General features: G+C 37.3%; 1 protein-coding gene across 1 annotated transcript in view; it reads right to left on the bottom strand.

The window, feature by feature from the left end:
* Nucleotides 1–224: 224 nt before the first annotated feature.
* Nucleotides 225–19,316, bottom strand: part of LOC120425339 (short-chain dehydrogenase/reductase family 16C member 6) — a 35,463-nt gene continuing 16,371 nt past the window's right edge. Inside the window, exons 3-9 of the mRNA XM_039589831.2 lie at nucleotides 17,364–17,517; nucleotides 8,241–8,365; nucleotides 2,230–2,340; nucleotides 1,674–1,799; nucleotides 1,470–1,591; nucleotides 1,284–1,400; nucleotides 225–1,224 (exon numbers count right to left, since the gene is read on the bottom strand). Coding sequence (XP_039445765.1) covers nucleotides 1,020–1,224; nucleotides 1,284–1,400; nucleotides 1,470–1,591; nucleotides 1,674–1,799; nucleotides 2,230–2,340; nucleotides 8,241–8,365; nucleotides 17,364–17,517 — 960 coding nt within the window. The 3' untranslated portion in view covers nucleotides 225–1,019. The remainder of the gene's footprint in view (nucleotides 1,225–1,283; nucleotides 1,401–1,469; nucleotides 1,592–1,673; nucleotides 1,800–2,229; nucleotides 2,341–8,240; nucleotides 8,366–17,363; nucleotides 17,518–19,316) is intronic.

Raw genomic sequence — 19,316 nt, 5'->3', positions numbered from 1 at the left:
TATCATGTGTTATAGCTCACAATATGGCATTTTTGGATATCCAAAACAATTCCAAAAATGAGATATTTAATAAATGATTATTTTACTCAATTCAATTTTTGTTTAAGATTTTCAATGAAAGTATAGTTTTATAACAATGTTTTTAGCCCCTTTTTTTCTTGTGATTTTTTTCAAATATTATTATAATTGTGATAGATCGACAGGAAGCTAAGAAAACAAAACAGTTTCACAGTAAGAACGGTTTATTTTCAGAATATTTCTACATCCACATTATATTGTACTAAAACATTCACATTAAAAATGGAAGGACTTGGCAAAGGATGAGGAGGTGAAGGAAGAGGTTCAGTTCATCAAAACGGGATTTCTGTATGGAATGGGACAGATTCGGTTGGGATCCACTTTCGTACCTGTCTTCGATCTGGGGAGGACAAAAGAAAGCATTTTAAGTGTTTTCCTTGCGGGATGGCGATATTATTTTAGCTCCATCTTACGCTTTGAAATCTATACATTCTAGCACATTTTCTGTCGACTCTGTCTCTTTGGAGATGTGGCTGTGGTTTTGGGCAAGATGGTTGAGACGAAAAAAAAAAACGGTTTCGGTAGGAAGATTCACAGGAAGGTTCGCTTACTAACTAACAACTAGGTGATGTGACCTTATATGCTACTCTACACCCCACAAATAGGAATGATCCAGCTTCGTTTACATTCTAACCTGGCTTAATCACATTTCAAATTTCTTTCTTTTCCAAGAAGGCAAATCACATTTGACTTTTTTTATCCATATTTTCTTCCATAATTGGACTCTTTCGCTCTCGCTTACAAGCTAACTTAAAGTACGCACTGCTTTAAAAACTTAAACTCTGGAATGTTAGGGAAAACCAGTTTGACACCTTTCAATCCATTGTGTATGCTTATTCCCAAGTTCTGCTGCTGCTCCTTCTTCCCCCGACTTGAATCTCTCAGTTCTAAGTAATCAGTAGTGTGCTTCAGGAGTTACTCCTCTCGCTATTTGACCCAACTTAAAGCACCCGCTCGCCGGTCGATAACCGGTGCACGAGGAGGGGCGCCGACTTGGTGTTGTTGTTGTCCGCGGACAGCGGGTGCTCACTGCTGCCGTTCAGTTTGACCCCGTTCGGCGTCTGGACGGGGGTGACGGCGTGCTGCGGGGTCGCGTCCGGCACCAGCCGCCGCAGGAAGCCCGAGTTGCAGCCCCAGGGGAAGATCCTGGAAGGTGAAGGGTTAGTGGGTGCACTCTGAGTTATGGAATGCAGGTGAAATATTACCATTTGATGGCTAGCATGGCACGGAGGTACCCCGGAATGATGGCATATTTTTCGTTCTTTTGTACAGCTTCGATGATTTTATCCGCCACCGTGTTGGAATCGAGTGTTGGGACCCACCTAAAAAGAATGAACAAAAATTAAAAATTAAGACTAAAATATTTGGCACGCATAATTTCCGTCAATTACCTCGAATGCACATCGTCGAACATTCCCGTCGCCTGGATAAAGTACGGACAGATCACGGTCGTGAAGACTCCATGGGCTCCCATGTACTCCAGCTCTATCCGCAGCGCTTCATCGAATCCAACCTGAAAGAAAACGCCCCAAAAATCCCCAAACGCACAATTAGTATTCTCAGTCCCAATCGCTCCCTAGCCGCTTCATACGTACCGCGGCGAACTTGCTCGAACAGTAGTCCACCAGCTTGGAGATCCCGACGTGGCCCGCGAGCGAAGCGATCGTCACAATGTGGCCGTGATCGCGTTCCAACATCGACGGCAGGAAGGCTTTTGTCGTCTGTGTTTGAGGGATGAACAAATGCGGAAGAAAGCCAAATGAGGATCGTTAAAGAAAGAATGTGTGCTTTCGGTTTCAGTCATTGAAGAAGACTTCTTGAAGCTATTTTTACACCTCGCTGAGTTGGGCATATCTGATTTGGTATTCTTAGCCGGTGTAAGTCGATGTCCCATTCGGGAGGAGGGTACTTGACTGCGCAAGTCACGTACCCGCGACTTCTAGACAAAGTTCCTTTGGCGGAGAATCTTGCGTGACTTGCGGAGATTCACCCGGATGATGACTTATCACAATGAGTTAATGAATACCGACAAAAAAACTGGGTAATCGAGTACCACTCAATTTAGACATAATCCAGCGTGAGATCATCCCCGAATCTCATCTTGGAGCAGAGCAATTCTTGAAGAAAAAAAAAATTGATCAAGTATCTTACCCAGAAATGTGCGAGAATGTTCACGTTGAAGGACCGCTCGATGAGGTGATCCGGGGTGTCGAGAAGTGCCCTGCCCGACACAACGCCAGCGTTGTTGAACAGCAACGATACCTGCGAAGAGAGAGAGAGACGGAAGGTCAGTCATGATCACTTTCCGGGGATAATTGCACAGGACAGGTGGATAGGTTGAATTAAGGTGCGGTACACTCCATTGCAATGTGCAAATTAAGGCTTCGGATGAGATAACTTCACTGCCTCCATCTCCCCACTTGTATTAATTGAAATTGAGTTCAGGGAGCCAAGGTTACTGATTAGAGGGCTATTAAAAGCGATTACAAGCGGGGTTGCAAGCGGCGGATTAGACGGTTGTGGAATTTTTTTTAGTGATTCCTAGGGTAAGTAACATCCTTTTGAAGTAATTACTGGAATTAATATGGCATTTATTGATCTCAATTTGAATGTATGAATATCAATTTTCGGCAATGATTTTAGAATAATTTTTTGATAAATTCTTGAGATATAATTTTTATTTATCAAAATTTTATTTAACAATAATTTTGTTTTATCAATTAAATACTATTGAGTTTAGAAAAAATACCACATTTACAAAAAAAAAAAAAAAACTAAAATCTTGGAAGTGATTTGATCAAACATTTCTGCTTGCCCCAAAACAATGTCAATTTTTAAATTGTTTATTATTGCGTGAATATTGGTTTTCGATCAATAATTTAAAAGAAAATTAAGTCTCATTCAACAGTCATTTTTGACGGGAGGAAATGTGCCGAAATGTTTTGTTGCCAAAAACGGGATGGCACTGTATTCATGAAATGGAAACAAAGAGTATTTCATCTTATTTTTTGCTAATATTTCATTAAAGATTCAAAATTGCAAACCATTATCTCATAAACCAAGAATTTGTTTTTTCTGGAAAATATTTTTAAAATGTACACATCAATTTTTAATCGCTGAAATTCAGTCAAGTGTTACTGAATTTTAATCAGTTAAGATTTCACTGAATTATGATTTAGTGAATGTTCTGTCAATTTGACAGATTATTTGTTGAAGTTTCAGCAATCATGTCTGCGTTTCAGTTATCCTGATTTGTTTTTTCTTGTCAGTAGTTTTTTTACAAATTTATTTCTCAAATCACATTTGAAACAAAGCAATCGGGTTTTAATACCCATGTTTAATCAACTTTTTTGTCAATCCTGATTATGTTGTGACTTTCCATAACTGTCAACTCGTTTTGACAGATTTACTGATTTTTCAGCAAAATTGATGATATGAATAGTATTCAGTTATTTATTCTGCTGAATTGCTGAAAAACTGGTCAAATTTAAACAAAATCATTTCTTTAAAAAAAAAGCTCCTTCGTAACATTCTAATAACTCGTGAATAATGCATGCAAATCTCTTTCGTTAATTACATTCTTAAAAGTAACCATGGAATGTTTCAAAAAACCGAAATAATTTTCTCTTTATTCTTAATCAATATTAAGTCTTTTTTTCATCAAAAAATATTTTCAAACTGCTTCCTTTTTGTGTTACCCGACTGTCAATAAATGAAAGTAGAGCGTCCAATTTCCCGTTCCGGAAAAAAAATCCCGGGATTTACCGGAAAAAATATTTCCCGTTTCCCGAAATACAAGCGGAAGTATACATTTTCCTACCTTCTTGGAACCAATGTTTCAAAATTATACAAAAAATAATAATTAGAGCACCTGATTCAGGGCTGCGGAGTCGGGTCATATTTCAAACGACTCCGACTCCGACTCCGGCTTTCTCAGATTAGCCGACTCCGACTCCGACTCCGGTTCCGGCTTTCAACAAATGGTTGGCTCCGACTCCGACTCCGACTCAGGCCTACCAACTCTAGCCGACTCCGACTCCGACTCCGACTCAAGCTTTCAACAAATGGTTGGCTCCGACTCCGACTCCGACTCCACATATTTTTAAATGTTTCAAAAATTAGTTAACTATTATTAGTTAATTATTTTTAAAACATTGATAAATAGGATTATTTGAATACTCTCTAAGCGTCATGTTTTTCTCAAGAAAAATAAGTTAAGTAAAAGTAAAGTAAAGTAAATAAACGGAAAAAAAGTTTCTAGGTTACAAGTTTTATACGTTATGGAAACAGAAATCAAAAAATATCTTCAGTTTTAGAGGCATTTTGAGAAGAACAGTTTTGTAAGTAAATTTGGATTTATTTGCTTAACCTCAAATTTGAAAATATTTTTTTCAAAGCTAATAAATTTAAATATTAAATTGTTATTTTTGAAAGAATAACTAAAAGAAACCTGGCCTTAATGATCTATTGAACATTAAAATTCAATTTGCTCACTTTCAGGCTGACATTTGTAAGAAGCACAGTGACAGGCACCTTGTTTTTAAAATGACAATTTTAAACGAAACATTTTTTTTTGTTTTTTTTTTAAGACGTACATGGACATCACGCCATGGCTGAAGGAGATTATTATTGCAAATCAATGTATCTAAACAATTTCTTCGTGGAAAGGACGCTTAAGATGTCCTTTTCAAACATCTGTGACATGGAAAATATTTTACCCTGGAAATTTTTAATTTATTTTAATTTTAAAATTTTATATACTTTAAAAAGGAGGCGCACGATACTTCGTGAATCTTCACCTAAAACGAAGCTTTATGAATGATCTTGCGCCTCCATCAAAATATATGAAAAAACTTAAAATATAATAAAAAACAAATATCCACAAGTAAAATATTTTCTAGGTCACAAATATTTAATTTTTTAAGGTACATTGTTATGCAATGATTATCACCTTGCGTCATATTGGCGTGGGACATACAGTATGAGAAAATTCGTACCAGTTGATAATATTTTGATTTTGTTTTTTGTATAATATTTGAAAAATAAATTTAAATCCTACATTTTGTTCTATATTTTTTTTTAATTAGTTCATTTATGTACTGAATTCTTGAGATTTGTTCAACGATAATTTGCAACGATATCAAAATAGTTAAACTAAAATCAACATCAACATCAACAATCAATAATTAATTCAAAATTTGTTGCAACTTCTTTTGATATTTTTTGTTAGTTTCAATTATTTTAAATGCAGCATATTGATTTTCTTGTACTTAGTGATAAACAAAATGCGCATGTTGAGTTCCAAGTAAGAGATTGTTATTATCGTTGATTATTTGTTACAAAAGTTAAACTGTCAGTGACTCTTTTTCGATTTGCAAAAACAGTGATTACTATTTTTAATCTTTTTATGTACCTCGTACCAAGACATATGCTATCGGGGTAAAAGATGACTGTGTGTGTACTTTTTTCAGAAATAACTGGATGAAATTTGGTCAAATTGGAATTGAAAGGGCACATAAATATAGGCAAAAGGAAGCATTCAAGAATCAATTAGATATGTCTGACTACATAACCAATATTTTTTTTTTAATTATGATACTACATACTTGGGTAAGAGGTTATCATTTAGTGAGTATAGTGTAATAACACAATTAGAGCTTTTCAATCACAATAAAAAGCTTCAAAAACACAATGGCATGTGATAAATCAATTAAAAATATAAGATGTTTTAAGATAACTCCGGCTCCGACTCCGACTCCGGGTTATCAGAAATCCTCGGCTCCGACTCCGACTCCGACTCCAGCTCTTAAAATTTAGCCGACTCCGGCTCCAGCTGTTAGAGTTTTGACGACTCCGACTCCAGGTCCCCAAAAAGACCCGACTCCGGCTCCGACTCCGACTCCGACTCCACAGCCCTGACCTGATTTGATATTATTCATTTCAATCTTCTGTTTATTTTGAACTAATCAGCTTGTCTGGAAATTTCATGTCAAGGTTTGATTCAGAGAATATATATTTTTTTATAATATTGTTTGCTAATATGTTAGGCAACAAAAATTACGCTATTATAGAATGAATATTAACTATTTTATTTTTGCAACCTATTTTAACGAATTTTTTTGTTATATCATTTGAAAATAAGATATTCACCTCTTCCGGCCGAGATCAAAATTGAGATTTGTTTAACAGTTTTGTTTACCTTTACCAAATTGGATGAAAATTTAATTGATATAATTATTTTTTTCAAAAAGGGTGTTCGAGAAGAATTTGTTTTAAAGTATTCGGGAAATTACTGTTTGAAGTTATTTAGTTTAATTAATAAAGCACGTGGGCTACCAAGGGCGTAAAAGAGTTAAATATGAAAAATATCGTTAAAAAAACTTGTTCTGGAATAAGTTATTTGCCACGAAAAACATTATTTCTACATGATTTTTTTTCAATTTCAACTGTATGGTCACTGAAACAAATTTAAAAGCAATTTTATTGTTGTGAAGCATAGATTTTCACTGTCCAAACACTTTGATTACAAAAATACTTCTCAACAAAAAATACTAAAATAAATGTTTTTGATTTGGTACGATTTGAATAATTTTTTACAAGCAGTTAAGCCATTAATTGATCCTCACACTCATTTTGACCATTTAAGTTGCTAATATACACAATTCTCTTGCAAAATACTAATCAGAAACTTGTCCCCTAACCCCTAACTTGTCGTACCACTTACCACTTTTCTGGTTTAATGGCACTTTTTCAGGCTAAATTGAGGTAAAATTACAGCATAAAAGAGGTAATATTCAACCTTCCGAAATTTCAGCTTCGAAAGCGACGTACAACAAGTTAACACCACAGCATCGATTTTATGTTTCTCTACTGTAAAAAAATGAGAGATATTTCAATTTAAAGGAAATTTTCTGTATTTTTCGAATCTGCAATAACCCAAATTGCAGACTTGAAAAAAGCATTAATTTCGAAATATAATTAATATACCTCAATTTTTGAAAGTTGAGTACAAAAAATGGAATCGGTTTTAGAACCGTAATCTGGGGTGAATCGGGACTACAGTCTGAATAGGGACAGCAGTTTTTAGAGCACTTTAAGCTTTAAATTTGGAAATGGATGTACACATTTTGTTGGCCTGAGTCTGTTCTAACCGAAACCAGCCAGAAAAATCAAAATATTGTGCTCCAACATGGTTAAAACTGCTGTCCCAATTCGCCCCATGTGTCCCGATTGACCCCAGTTTACGGATTAATGTTTTGATGAAGAATAGTTTTTTTTACGAAATTTTCAGTACCCCATCTTATTCGGCATACAATTTTAAATAAAAGTCCCTTTGGCACTAAAATTCTTTCTCTTCAAGGTTTAGAGCTAGAATTTATAGTCTGTACATTAAAAAAACATGTTCACAAATTGAGACGTTCAATTTTAAAGCAGCAGCAAAAACAAAAGCTATTAAACATTGTATCTTTATACGGGAAACAAACACCGTCTCGATTGCATCGAGGGGTCAATAAGTTAATCGCATTGACCTGCAAGACCTATCAATGCACCAAGATCGCACAAGCTTCCGGTGCGATTCATGGCTTGATGACAAGAAAAAGCACGAGCAGTTGTTCACGTGCGTGTGTGTGTGTGTGTGTTGGAGATTAATCAAACGTGGACTTGCAAAGGTCGTCATTACGGTGCAGCACGAGCATGAAAGGTGTTCCCATACGCGATAAGTAACTATAATTGAAATCACAAAAGTGATTGCCATGCGAAAACTGCGGGCAGAACGGAAACACCCTAATCAAGGTTTGCATGCTAATGACCGTCGAATATCTGCCAAGATCACAGATTGGCACCGGTCGTAAAAATGGCAAGTCTCACATATCTGCAAGCAGCCCTTTGGCATACCAATGATCGCTGCGAGTTTTAAAAGTGAGACCGGGGTGGAACTGATTGTATGCAAAACAACCGCTTTGAATAATTCTAATGGTTCTGCCTAGACATGTAGAGTATACAGCGCGCACAAAGTATTGATTTCTATTTTTCTGGAGCGCTGAACTTGCCTGACCGACCGGTCTAATTCCATTTGCAGCTTTTCTTTGTCGGAAAACCCCCCGCACCAATAACCTTAGCTTGGCCCCTTTATTTAGAAAGCTGATTAGAGTCGCACTTACCTCACCGACTTCTTCGCGCACCAAGTCGGCGTATTTGTACACCTGATCCTTGTTGGAGATGTCCACCTTGTAGCCTTTGCAGAATCCACCCATGGATTGGACTATTTTGACCGTTTCGTCGATACCTGTAAAGAAGAGATACAATGTGTTACTCAAGTCGATAAAAAGCTCAGCGGCTTAATTGTGGGGTTTTACCAGGGGTGCCAGGTTGCCAGATAAATCTGGCATTGCCAGATTTTTTGAGGGCCAATTAGAAAAAAATAATTTTCTATTTCTTCCACACATTGTTTTATTGACCTATTTTGTTTATTTTGTGAAGCTATAATGTATAAAAAGTGAAAATACACTGTTTTTGAACAAAACATTGCTTATTACTTTGAGAAAAGTGGCTTGCCAGATTTTTCCCAGATTTTTTGACAGATTTTTTCTCTTCAGACCTGGTAACCTTGGGTTTTACAATCATAAATCATTCAAATTGCTATGACTTGTAGCGACATGTGGCTGTGACTGTGTGCCAAGATCGTTGTTGAATCGGTTTCTCAATATTTAGACAAGCATTAAATTAAGCTTTATGTGTTAACATGTTCGTTAACAAATGTCCGTAGTTTGTAACTTCACGTTCAAATCCAATTACAAAACATGCAGTTCTTTCAGTATAAAGTAGTTCAAAAGTGCGATAAGGTTGTTGTGAACCATGAACAATATTTGAAATTGATTAACTCAATCGGCAAGATGTGTTGAAATGGCATTATCATACTAGTTCAAGGAAGCTTTAGTGCTAATAGAAGGGGGAATGCACTTGATAACGACTCAAGAACATTACTAGGTCTTTCGTGCTCGTATAGCCGATTGTGTACTTTTATAAATTATGGACTGAAAGTTTTGCTTTATCTAATAAGAAACCTAATTTGTTAACATTTAGATTGTTTTACCGAATTAGGCGAAGATTGACGAGTTTTCAACTGCTGAACTGTTTGGTAAACAGAATGTTGCCAAATACATTAAAAACTTACTAATTCAGTTATGAAGTTTATTCTTGTTCATCGTACCGCCAATTTTAGGTAATTTAACAGTTTTCTAGATAATAGATTTTGGTATTAAAAATTAGTGTTTTTTTATCTTTATCATGCACAGAAAGAAAAAAAAAATAATTTTGGAAGGTTTCAATTTTGGTTGGATGAATATTGCCGCTTTTCTCTGAAATATTACATAAAAATGTGTAAAAATAAGAACCTGATGAAAATTAATCAGAAACTGATGAATATTCATCAATTCTTGATGGAATGTTACAAATTTTTTTGACACAAAATCTGTCACAATTTCCTGATGAATATTACCATCATTTTTTTTCTGTGTAAGTGATCTGGCCAATTTGAAGAAAATAAAACTGTCACATGTTCTGAAGAAGTAATAAAAACAAGCAAAAATTTCTCTGACGCCATCGACTAACCGGCGCGCTGGCGAGATTGGCTCGCATCCCTAGCAGAATTACAAACTATAATACTTTAGAATTTAAAGTTATTTTAAAATATCACTAAACAATGGAATATCTCTGATTTCAAGTTACTAAATAAACTGCGCAAAACAATTCAATTCAACATGTGACAGTTTTACTCCAAAAACCTAGAAAATCGGACTTGGTGTTGCTGAGAAACATTTTGTGAGGTAAAACAAACGGAAAAATCTAAGATGACACTTCAATAGTAGAACAAATCAATCAATTTCACCAATGTATTAATTAAAAATGAAATAAAATGGAAATATACGGTTTTCTGTTTATTTTTCTGTTGATTAATTCGGCAGATTTTTGATTTTTTCGTGATTTTCAATTTTGTTATTAATTGATGTGAATGAAACATTGTCTAAGCATTTGCATTCTTTGTAGGCTCCATACAATTTGTGGGCTGATCATTCAAAATGGGCATGTGAATATTCGAAAATCTGTATCTTGAAAATGAATGAAAAGGAATTTTATGTTTGGTGTCTTCAGCAAATTGTAATTTATGATCAGAACTTTTCAGACAAAATAGGTACATGTAAAAAATAACGTTTTTTGTTATCAATTTTTCATCTTTTAAGGTGTAATTCCAGAAGTATATATTTTTGAATTTCATTTTTCTAAATAAGTTTTAAGAGACCAAAAATCTATTGCTTAAGAGTTTAGAATAAAATTATGCAAAAAAATAGATTTAAAAAAAATCAACTGAATATCAAAAATCTTATTCAAATGCAAATCAGATTTGCAATCGATAATGACATTCAAGATTTTTGATAAAGTAGGGGAAAGTGGGGCAAGTGTAACAAGCTAAGGAAATGCTCGTTATATTCGATTAAAAAGTTAAAAAATCTGTCGGATTTTATTATAATCATCTTATTCTAGGTCTGGACTAAGACTTTGTAAGAACAAGTTTTTAAAAAATCCTGTTTTTTAATGTAAAAAAATTGATTTTAAAATTTTTGATTTTCCGTACGTTCTACTCAACTAGTGGGGCAAGACGAACAACCCGTTGGGGCAAGAGGAACAATGCATGAAAAAACATGTTAATTTGCTAACAATTGAACTGTTATCACTTAGATACATCAGATTAGAATGTATTTGAAAGGTTTCTTCCATTTTTAGATTAAATAATAATATTTTACTAAAAATTTTATCGTTTTTACGAAAAAAATATTACTTAGATGATAAATAGTAAATTTTCATAATATCACTATATTTTGCATGGACAATTTTTTTTAACAATTGTTTATCAGTTTAAAGTGCTTTGCTGTATTTATTTCCCAATAAAATATGTTGTTACAGCAATTCGTATTTTTTTCCATACTAAAAATCCATATGGTACACTTGCCCCAACTGAACAATATTTTTTAAAAGCTCTCAACAAAAATAACCAAAAGTTAAATCATACTTTGTAATAGGTGCATGTCATTGGTAGGGACACTACTGATCTAGGAAAAATAGCATTTTGATAAAATGAGCCTTAAAACGAACCCTAAGCCTTATTTTGTACTTTCCAAATATTATAAGAAAACAAAGGTTTTGAAAAAACTTCATTAAATCTAATGCCCCGTGGCGTTTACGTCGTTTTGCCGGTTATGTGGTAGTAGAATCAGCTAATTGCATTGCTAGCAACAATTCCTCATACACTAAATCCCCTAAATACGCTCCCCCCGATTGCGCCTCCCCCGTTTTGCGCCCCCCGAATTGCGCTCAAACCCCGAAATAACGCTCCCCCCAAATAACGCTCTAATTGGCGCAAATCGGGGGAGCGCTATTTCGGGGTTTTGGCGTAAAATGGGGTTTTCTTTTTAAATGTACTTTATTTACATATGAATGAAACATTTGTATAAGGGGTCATCCACAAAACACGAATAAGGGGCCATCCACAAATCTGGGTATCCAAGAACTCCCGGAAGTCATGCCCTAGATATCTACCTGATCATCGAGGGTCTATATGGGTCTATTAACCATTGGTATAGCTTCAGGTAGCTTCAGTAAACCACGATGGATACTCTGGGGTACGTTGGATTGTTATGGGTCCTCCAGGAACTCCATGGAGTTATGACCTGATGATCTACCTGATCAACGGGGGTCTATATTGGTATATTAACCATCGGTATAGCTTCAGGTAGCTTCAGTGAACCACCATGGATACCCTTAGCCATGTTGGATTATTATAGGTCCTCCAGGAACTCCATGGAGTTTTGACCTGATGATCTACCTGATCAACAGGGGTCTATATTGGTATATTAACCATCGGTATAGCTTCAGGTAGCTTCAGTGAATCACGATCGCCATGTTGGATTATTATGGGTCCTCCAGGAACTCTCGGGAGTTATGACCTGATCTACCTGCTCAACGGGGTTCTATATGGGTGTATTAACCATCGGTATAGCTTCAGGTAGCTTCAGTAAACCACGATGGATACTCTGGGGTACGTTGGATTGTTATCGGTCCTCCAGGAACTCCAGGGAGTTATGACCTGATGATCTACCTGATCAACGAGGGTTGGTCTATATGTGTCCAACAATCCAACGAACTCCAGAGCATCCATCATGGTGCAGTGAAGCTACCTGAAGCTATACCGATGTATAGTTTATGCATATAGACCCCCGTTGATCAGGTAGATCATCAGGTCATATCTCCCGGGAGTTCCTGGAGGACCCATAACAATCCAACGTACCCCAGAATGTCCATGGTGGTTCACTGAAGCTACCTGAAGCAATACCGATGGTTAATATACCAATATAGAACCCCGTTGATCAGGTATATCATCAGGTCATAACTCCCTGGAGTTCTTGGAGGACCGATAACAATCCAACGTACCCCAGAGTATCCATCGTGGTTTACTGAAGCTACCTGAAGCTATACCGATGGTTAATACACCCATATAGAACCCCGTTGAGCAGGTAGATCAGGTCATAACTCCCGGGAGTTCCTGGAGGACCCATAATAATCCAACATGGCGAAGAGTATCCATCGTGATTCACTGAAGCTACCGGAAGCTATACCGATGGTTAATATACCAATTTAGACCCCCGTTGATCAGGTAGATCATTAGGTCATAACTCTCGGGAGTTCCTGGAGGACCCATATTAATCCAACATGGCGAAGGATATCCATCGTGGTTCACTGAAGCTACCTGAAGCTATACCGATGGTTAATATACCAATATAGACCCTCGTTGATCAGGTAGATTATCAGGTCATAACTCCCGGGAGTTCCTGGAGGACCCATAACAATCCAACGTATCCCAGAGTATCCATCGTGTTTTACTGAAGCTACCTGAAGCTATACCGATGGTTAATACACCCATATAGAACCCCGTTGAGCAGGTAGATCAGGTCATAACTCCCGGGAGTTCCTGGAGGATCCATAATAATCCAACATGGCGAAGGGTATCCATCGTGATTCACTGAAGCTACCTGAAGCTATACCGATGGTTAATATACCAATATAGACCCCTGTTGATCAGGTAGACCATCAGGTCATAACTCCATGGAGTTCCTGGAGGACCTATAATAATCCAACATGGCGAAGGATATCCATCGTGGTTCACTGAAGCTACCTGAAGCTATACCGATGGTTAATATACCAATATAGACCCTCGTTGATCAGGTAGATCATCAGGTCATAACTCCCTGGAGTTCCTGGAGGACCCATAACAATCCAACGTACCCCAGAGTATCCATCGTGGTTCACTGAAGCTACCTGAAGCTATACCGATGGTTAATATACCAATATAGACCCCCGTTGATCAGGTAGATCATCAGGTCATAACTCCATGGAGTTCCTGGAGGACCCATAACAATCCAACGTACCCCAGAGTATCCATCGTGGTTTACTGAAGCTACCTGAAGCTATACCGATGGTTAATAGACCCATATAGACCCTCGATGATCAGGTAGATATCTAGGGCATGACATCCGGGAGTTCTTGGATACCCAGATTTGTGGATGGCCCCTTATTCGTGTTTTGTGGATGACCCCTTATACAAATGTTTCATTTATATGTAAATAAAGTACATTAAAAAAGAAAACCCCATTTTACGCCAAAACCCCGAAATAACGCTCCCCCCGTTTGCGCTCAAACCCCGAAATAACGCTCCCCCCATTTGCGCTCAAACCCCGAAATAACGCTCCCCCGAATTGCGCTCTCCCCCGGTGTGCGCCCCCCCAAAAAGAGCGCACATGGGGGATTTAGTGTACTGAAAATAATCAAAATTGTAAAAATTACGGCCGTACAAGCGATTGTTCCTCTTGCCCCATATGGTCGTCTTGCCCCACCTTCCCCTACATCGTTATAAACACAGAAAAAAAATGATGGTAATATTCATTAGGAAATGGTGACAGATTTTGTGTAAAAAAATGTGTAATAGGGGAAATATGCCCATTTTAAGCCTAATATGCGGTCGTGTTTCAATGATGCTGGATAATCTGGAGTGTTCCTTGAAATTTACCAAAACCATGTACACCAACGAGTAGAGCAACTTTTTGTGAACATTTCTGTTTATTTTCACTTTTAAAAAAGTTGTTTTATTTTATTTACAAGCATTTAAAAAATGATTTCTCAAAAGTATTCTAATCAGACGAAAATGCATTGGGCCACGCCAATTTTCCTATTTTCAGCCTAGTTCTTTTTTTTCCAGCGCTCTTTTGGGTCTGCTTAGTTCTGTCAATTGTGATGAAATTTTAAGCGAACACTCACAAAAGTAGCATTTATAGAGAAAGTTTCCTGGCATCACTGGCTCACTCCAACAGGCGCTGCTGGTGGTGTTGGTGGCCACGCTTTGTTCGCTCGGTTTTCTTCAGCCTTCGATTGGAATGGGTCGTCAAAAGTCAAACGTCAAAAGACTCGGCGCGTTTGATTTTTGGTGGCGCTTGCTAATTATTTACATGTTTCGGGATTATTTTTCAAGTGAGTGACTAACTAATGTTCAAAAGAACGTGTTGCCGGTAGTTGGAAGTAATTTCATATCTTAAGCGCTTTGAAAACGTTAGCGCAAGTGAAAAGATATTGATGACGACTTTCGTTAAGCAGTTAAGCTCTCATCTTGTGTGTGGATGTGTGTGCCAATAAATTGATTAGAAATGGTCTCGCAAAATAGAAATTATGATTAAAAGTGCATTAAATTTGATCTTTTTGGCCAGTAAGTGGCATACAATTGTGTGATTTTAGATTAAACATAATTTTGAATGAATTTTGTTTCACTTCAATTTTTGTGAATAAAATCATTTCTCCGGTACGGTAAAATATGCTTGTTATAGTCATATTTTTTCTTAAAAGTAAATCTACTACTTTGCCGAAGTTGTTTTATGATTCATTTAGGATATTCTTATTAAGAAAAACAAATTTGTTGTTTGATTTGGGATGTTGAGTTCAAATATGACCTCAATAAAGTTATAAGGTGAACTGGAAATATGTAAAAGAAAATGGTGGCCAATATGGCAATGAATTCGACTAATTTGAGTTCGCTGATCTAGAAAATAATATTTTTTCGATGTTCAAAAGAACTTCGGATAATCAAGTGTTAACTGTATTTCGAAAAAATCCAAACAAAATGAATTTGAACAGCATCAAATATGACAAAATGTGTGTACCAATTTTCACATTGTTAAGACTTAATTTAACAATTGTCCAAATGATAATTCACTATTTCGCAATATCTTGCAGTACTTTAAACCAGAACCACAACTCATCAACAGAAATCCCCTCAGCTATAATCAGCACGACGCACAAAGGTCAACGAGGTCAGGCGGTGTAATCTGCCGCGCCAAAAAAGGAAACATGCACTCCTTTCCATTTCGTTGAACTTGCATCACGCCCCAGGTAACGACAGCAAGTTCTGAAGAAGTAATAAAAACAAGCAAAAATTTCTCTGACGCCACCGACTGACCGGCGCGCTGGCAAGATTGGCTCGCATCCCTAGCAGAATTACAAACTATAATACTTTAGAATTTAAAGTTATTTTCAAATATCACTAAACAATGGGATATGTCAAGTTCATAAGCGTAAATCTACCATTTTATGGTTGAAGAACAGTAATAACCATACATTTTATAGTTATATGATTGCAACAACGTTTTAATCGGGTCTGACCCTCAAGAAACAGACTTCAAGATAGACATGTCCAACGGCGGTTGCCGTTTCACCGGAAGGTCACTGAAAGAAATTTATGCGCGTTCTCCGCCACTTTTGTGCTATTCTTTTGTAGACCTCTCTTGCAAGCCCCTGAGCTGAACATCGAGACCAGACAGAAATATTTCTCGTTTTATGACCAAAATGAGGTGGACATTATGACTTCAAGTTGGCATTTTCACCTTTCTGCGAGGCCCCCATTGGTCATGGTTTCGAGATCACCGCGCGCGACCGCCTTGTTGACTCCTTTGCGGGGTTCGTGAGATCATGGTCACAGCGAGAGGTACAAAAGTCGCATTAATTACAGAACTTTACGCACAGTGGATGTCCTCTCGCGAGCAAGCTCTCTCGAGTAGTAGGGATGCTGACAATGGGCCTGACATGTCACGAGAGCCTCGCAGAGATGATGGACGACGGCCGAGGGGTTGAACCTTCAATTACTCTTGACCTTGGCTGTTGGATCGCGGCGTCGCGGCGATGGGTTGAAAAAACGTACGGGCTTCGCTGTGGTGTTCGAACATTCGGCATGATTTGTGCATTTCACTCTCTAACTCTTATTACAAGTCATATTTGCTTCAATTAGGATTCATTTGTGCGGCAATTCATTAGCGAATAATTGTACGATGACTTGTTTGAATCGAGTTGGAAATTTGTGTAATTATTAGCTCATCATTAGTTTGATTTCTTGAGAAGTTAGAGTTTCAACTTTGAATAACCGGTTGATATTTTAACATTAGTATTTCTTTTGTTGTTCACAGTCAACTAAGAAAAACTAACATTGTTGTCTGTTACTTAGCTGAGAACCCTCTAATAAAACCAACTTTACGACGTAGTTCAAGTACGGAAAAAATCCTGCTCATGAAGGGTTAACCCCCTTCAACGAGCGCCCTTCTCAACACCGACGACCGGTTGACCTTGCCGCGTGAACAATAATTGAATCTGTAAGTTTTGTTGATGCAACGGCAATCTCCAGGTCCCGTACGGTTCTGTCTATCTACTTGACACTGCACTGTCAGTTTTTTTTCTAGCCAAGACACACTCCACTTGTCCTCTTGAAGTCTCGGAGGTCACGCCCAGGTTGAATCGTGCCTGTCCAATTGTTGTGCAAAGTCACACCGCCGTCGTGCCTGAACTGAACCTCCTTCATCATCTAACGCCGCAACTGTGCGCGCTCGCGGATCGTATTTATCTCAATTAAATCAAGGCAAAGGCATTTGGAGAGTACTTGCCGTAAGTACTCGGTACCTGCTCACGTTACCTCATAAGCCTTAAAGCAGCATTTTTTTTGTTTTGTTTTGAGTCGTGGGTAAGGCTACCAACCGGCACTAAAACTCCAACAGTTTCGAAACATTTCTTCATAACCCCCCTTAAGGGAAAGGGGGGGGGGGGTCTAATTCGTAAGCCCCACCACGTAACAAAAGTGTAAGTATTCGTTTGATGGACAAAAGGCAAGAAAAGGCGAGGACGTTTTCGGAGATGATACTCACCATCTTGGTTGATGTCCCAGACGATCACTTTGGCACCGAGTTTAGTCAGCCGCATTGCCAGCAGTCGACCTAGACCTCCGCCACCGCCGGTGACCATTGCCAGCTCGCCGTACAGGTCCTTCTTGGGTTTGCCGAACAGGGCGTAGTAGATGGACTGGAGAAGAAGGAGAGAAAAGGAAGAGATTAGTATTTGAAGAAAATTCGATGAACATTTTGGAATTAATTTAGGCTGGTACAAACATTTTTAATTTTTTTTGTTTTTGTTTTTGACAATCTATATATAAACATAATTTTGACTGTTTTGTTCGAACGCGAATCAGCTCAACACGGAGCGTCGGATCGAGTTGCTCTTTGTTGCGTTGGGTTCGTATGAGTCCAAGAAAGGTTCTCACGCCAAAAAGGGACAACTTTGGCCACTCTGGAACCGATTCTGGAAAAGCTGCAGATTGTATGGGAAAAGGAGCGTGAAATCAAATTTTGATCACAGGATGCTGAAAAAGCTAACAAGCTAAAAACGTCAAGAAACGAAGAAAAAACAAAACGAAGATTGTCGGGTTTAGCTTGTTTTGTATAAAATTTTCTATATAGACCATGTCCAATCCTTGTGAAGATACAGCGGATAAAAAATCATATTTTAAATTTTTAAAACAGGCATTTTTTTGTTATTTTTGATCATTAATGTAAGTTTATTGATTTCTCTCTCTCGTAATTATAACGGAAATGTCGGCAAATTTTCCCTAAATTTGCCTTTGACAGCATTTAATTTATTATCCAGGTTATTTACTACCATTAAACTAACTACACTGAAACTAATATCCTGTTTTCAGTTATTAACAATTATTCAAAAGGACAGGATTTAACAAAATCTGAAAAATCGATTCCATGCAATTTGTGTTCCTGGTATTTAGAGAGATCATGATGACAATTATTCAACCCTCTGCAACCCAATCTAGTTTCTAGAGAGTCTTCGAACACAAAAATCTCAAAAAATCATTTTAAGTTCAGTTTTGAATCTTCGATTAGTTTTGGAAAGGAGATTTTACTAAATCTTGGGTTTGGCGACTATGCTTGTTTCGTGTGACTTTGCCAATGCTTAGAAAAAAAAAACTGAGGTCAACCTATTTTAACTTGTCCTAATTTAACTATCTTTCGTTTTTCCAGTTAAAATAAAAAAACGAAAACGAAACTATTGGCACTACGCCCCCCGGGGCATGGCCTTCCTCTAACGTGGGATTTCTGCTCCAGCGCCTCTGACGAGACAGGAGAAACCGGGACCGACGTTTTACTTCACCATCCGATAGAAGCTCAGTGGATAAGGCGGGAATCGAACCCGCGTCTCATAGCATCATCGGGATCGGCAGCCGAAGCCGCTACCCCTGCGCCACGAGACCCACACCAGTTAAAATAAGTATGCAGTAAATTTTGTTATGTCCCAAATTATGTTTTGGCAACCATTGTTGCGACTTTAAAGCTAATAGTTTAAGTTTATAAAAAAATATGCCAATACACAAAAAAGCTAAATTCAAAATAATGAAAACCAGCAAATTAGTAAAAGATAATGATTGGAGTTTGTAGAATAGGCCTGAAACAACGAATGACAAACATAACTTTAACAATAAAAAAGATTCTAAAAACACTAAAAAATAAAAGGACAAAAATAAATCAAGAGAAGTTTCTCTAAAGAATAAAAGTTGCTCAAATTAACCTCCTGAACGCGAGAAAAAATATGTGAGCGGTAGATGGGTAAATAATAAATTCAAAATAATGAACAAAATTCTAAAACCTTAAGTGATGCTCTCTAAACCCTATCGGAATTAATTATGCAGCAAATTACAACTTTAAAGCAAAAGATATAAGCCTCTACACAGCAAAAAAAAACCGATGGTAAAATCGCATGCAAAAGCATGCACATCACCTTCGTCAAAATAAACACTTAATATTACACACTGCATG

This window comes from Culex pipiens, chromosome 2 (assembly GCF_016801865.2).
Source record: "Culex pipiens pallens isolate TS chromosome 2, TS_CPP_V2, whole genome shotgun sequence".
NCBI classification, from domain to species: Eukaryota; Metazoa; Arthropoda; class Insecta; order Diptera; family Culicidae; genus Culex; species Culex pipiens.
This window is presented reverse-complemented; position numbering and strand designations above follow the sequence as displayed.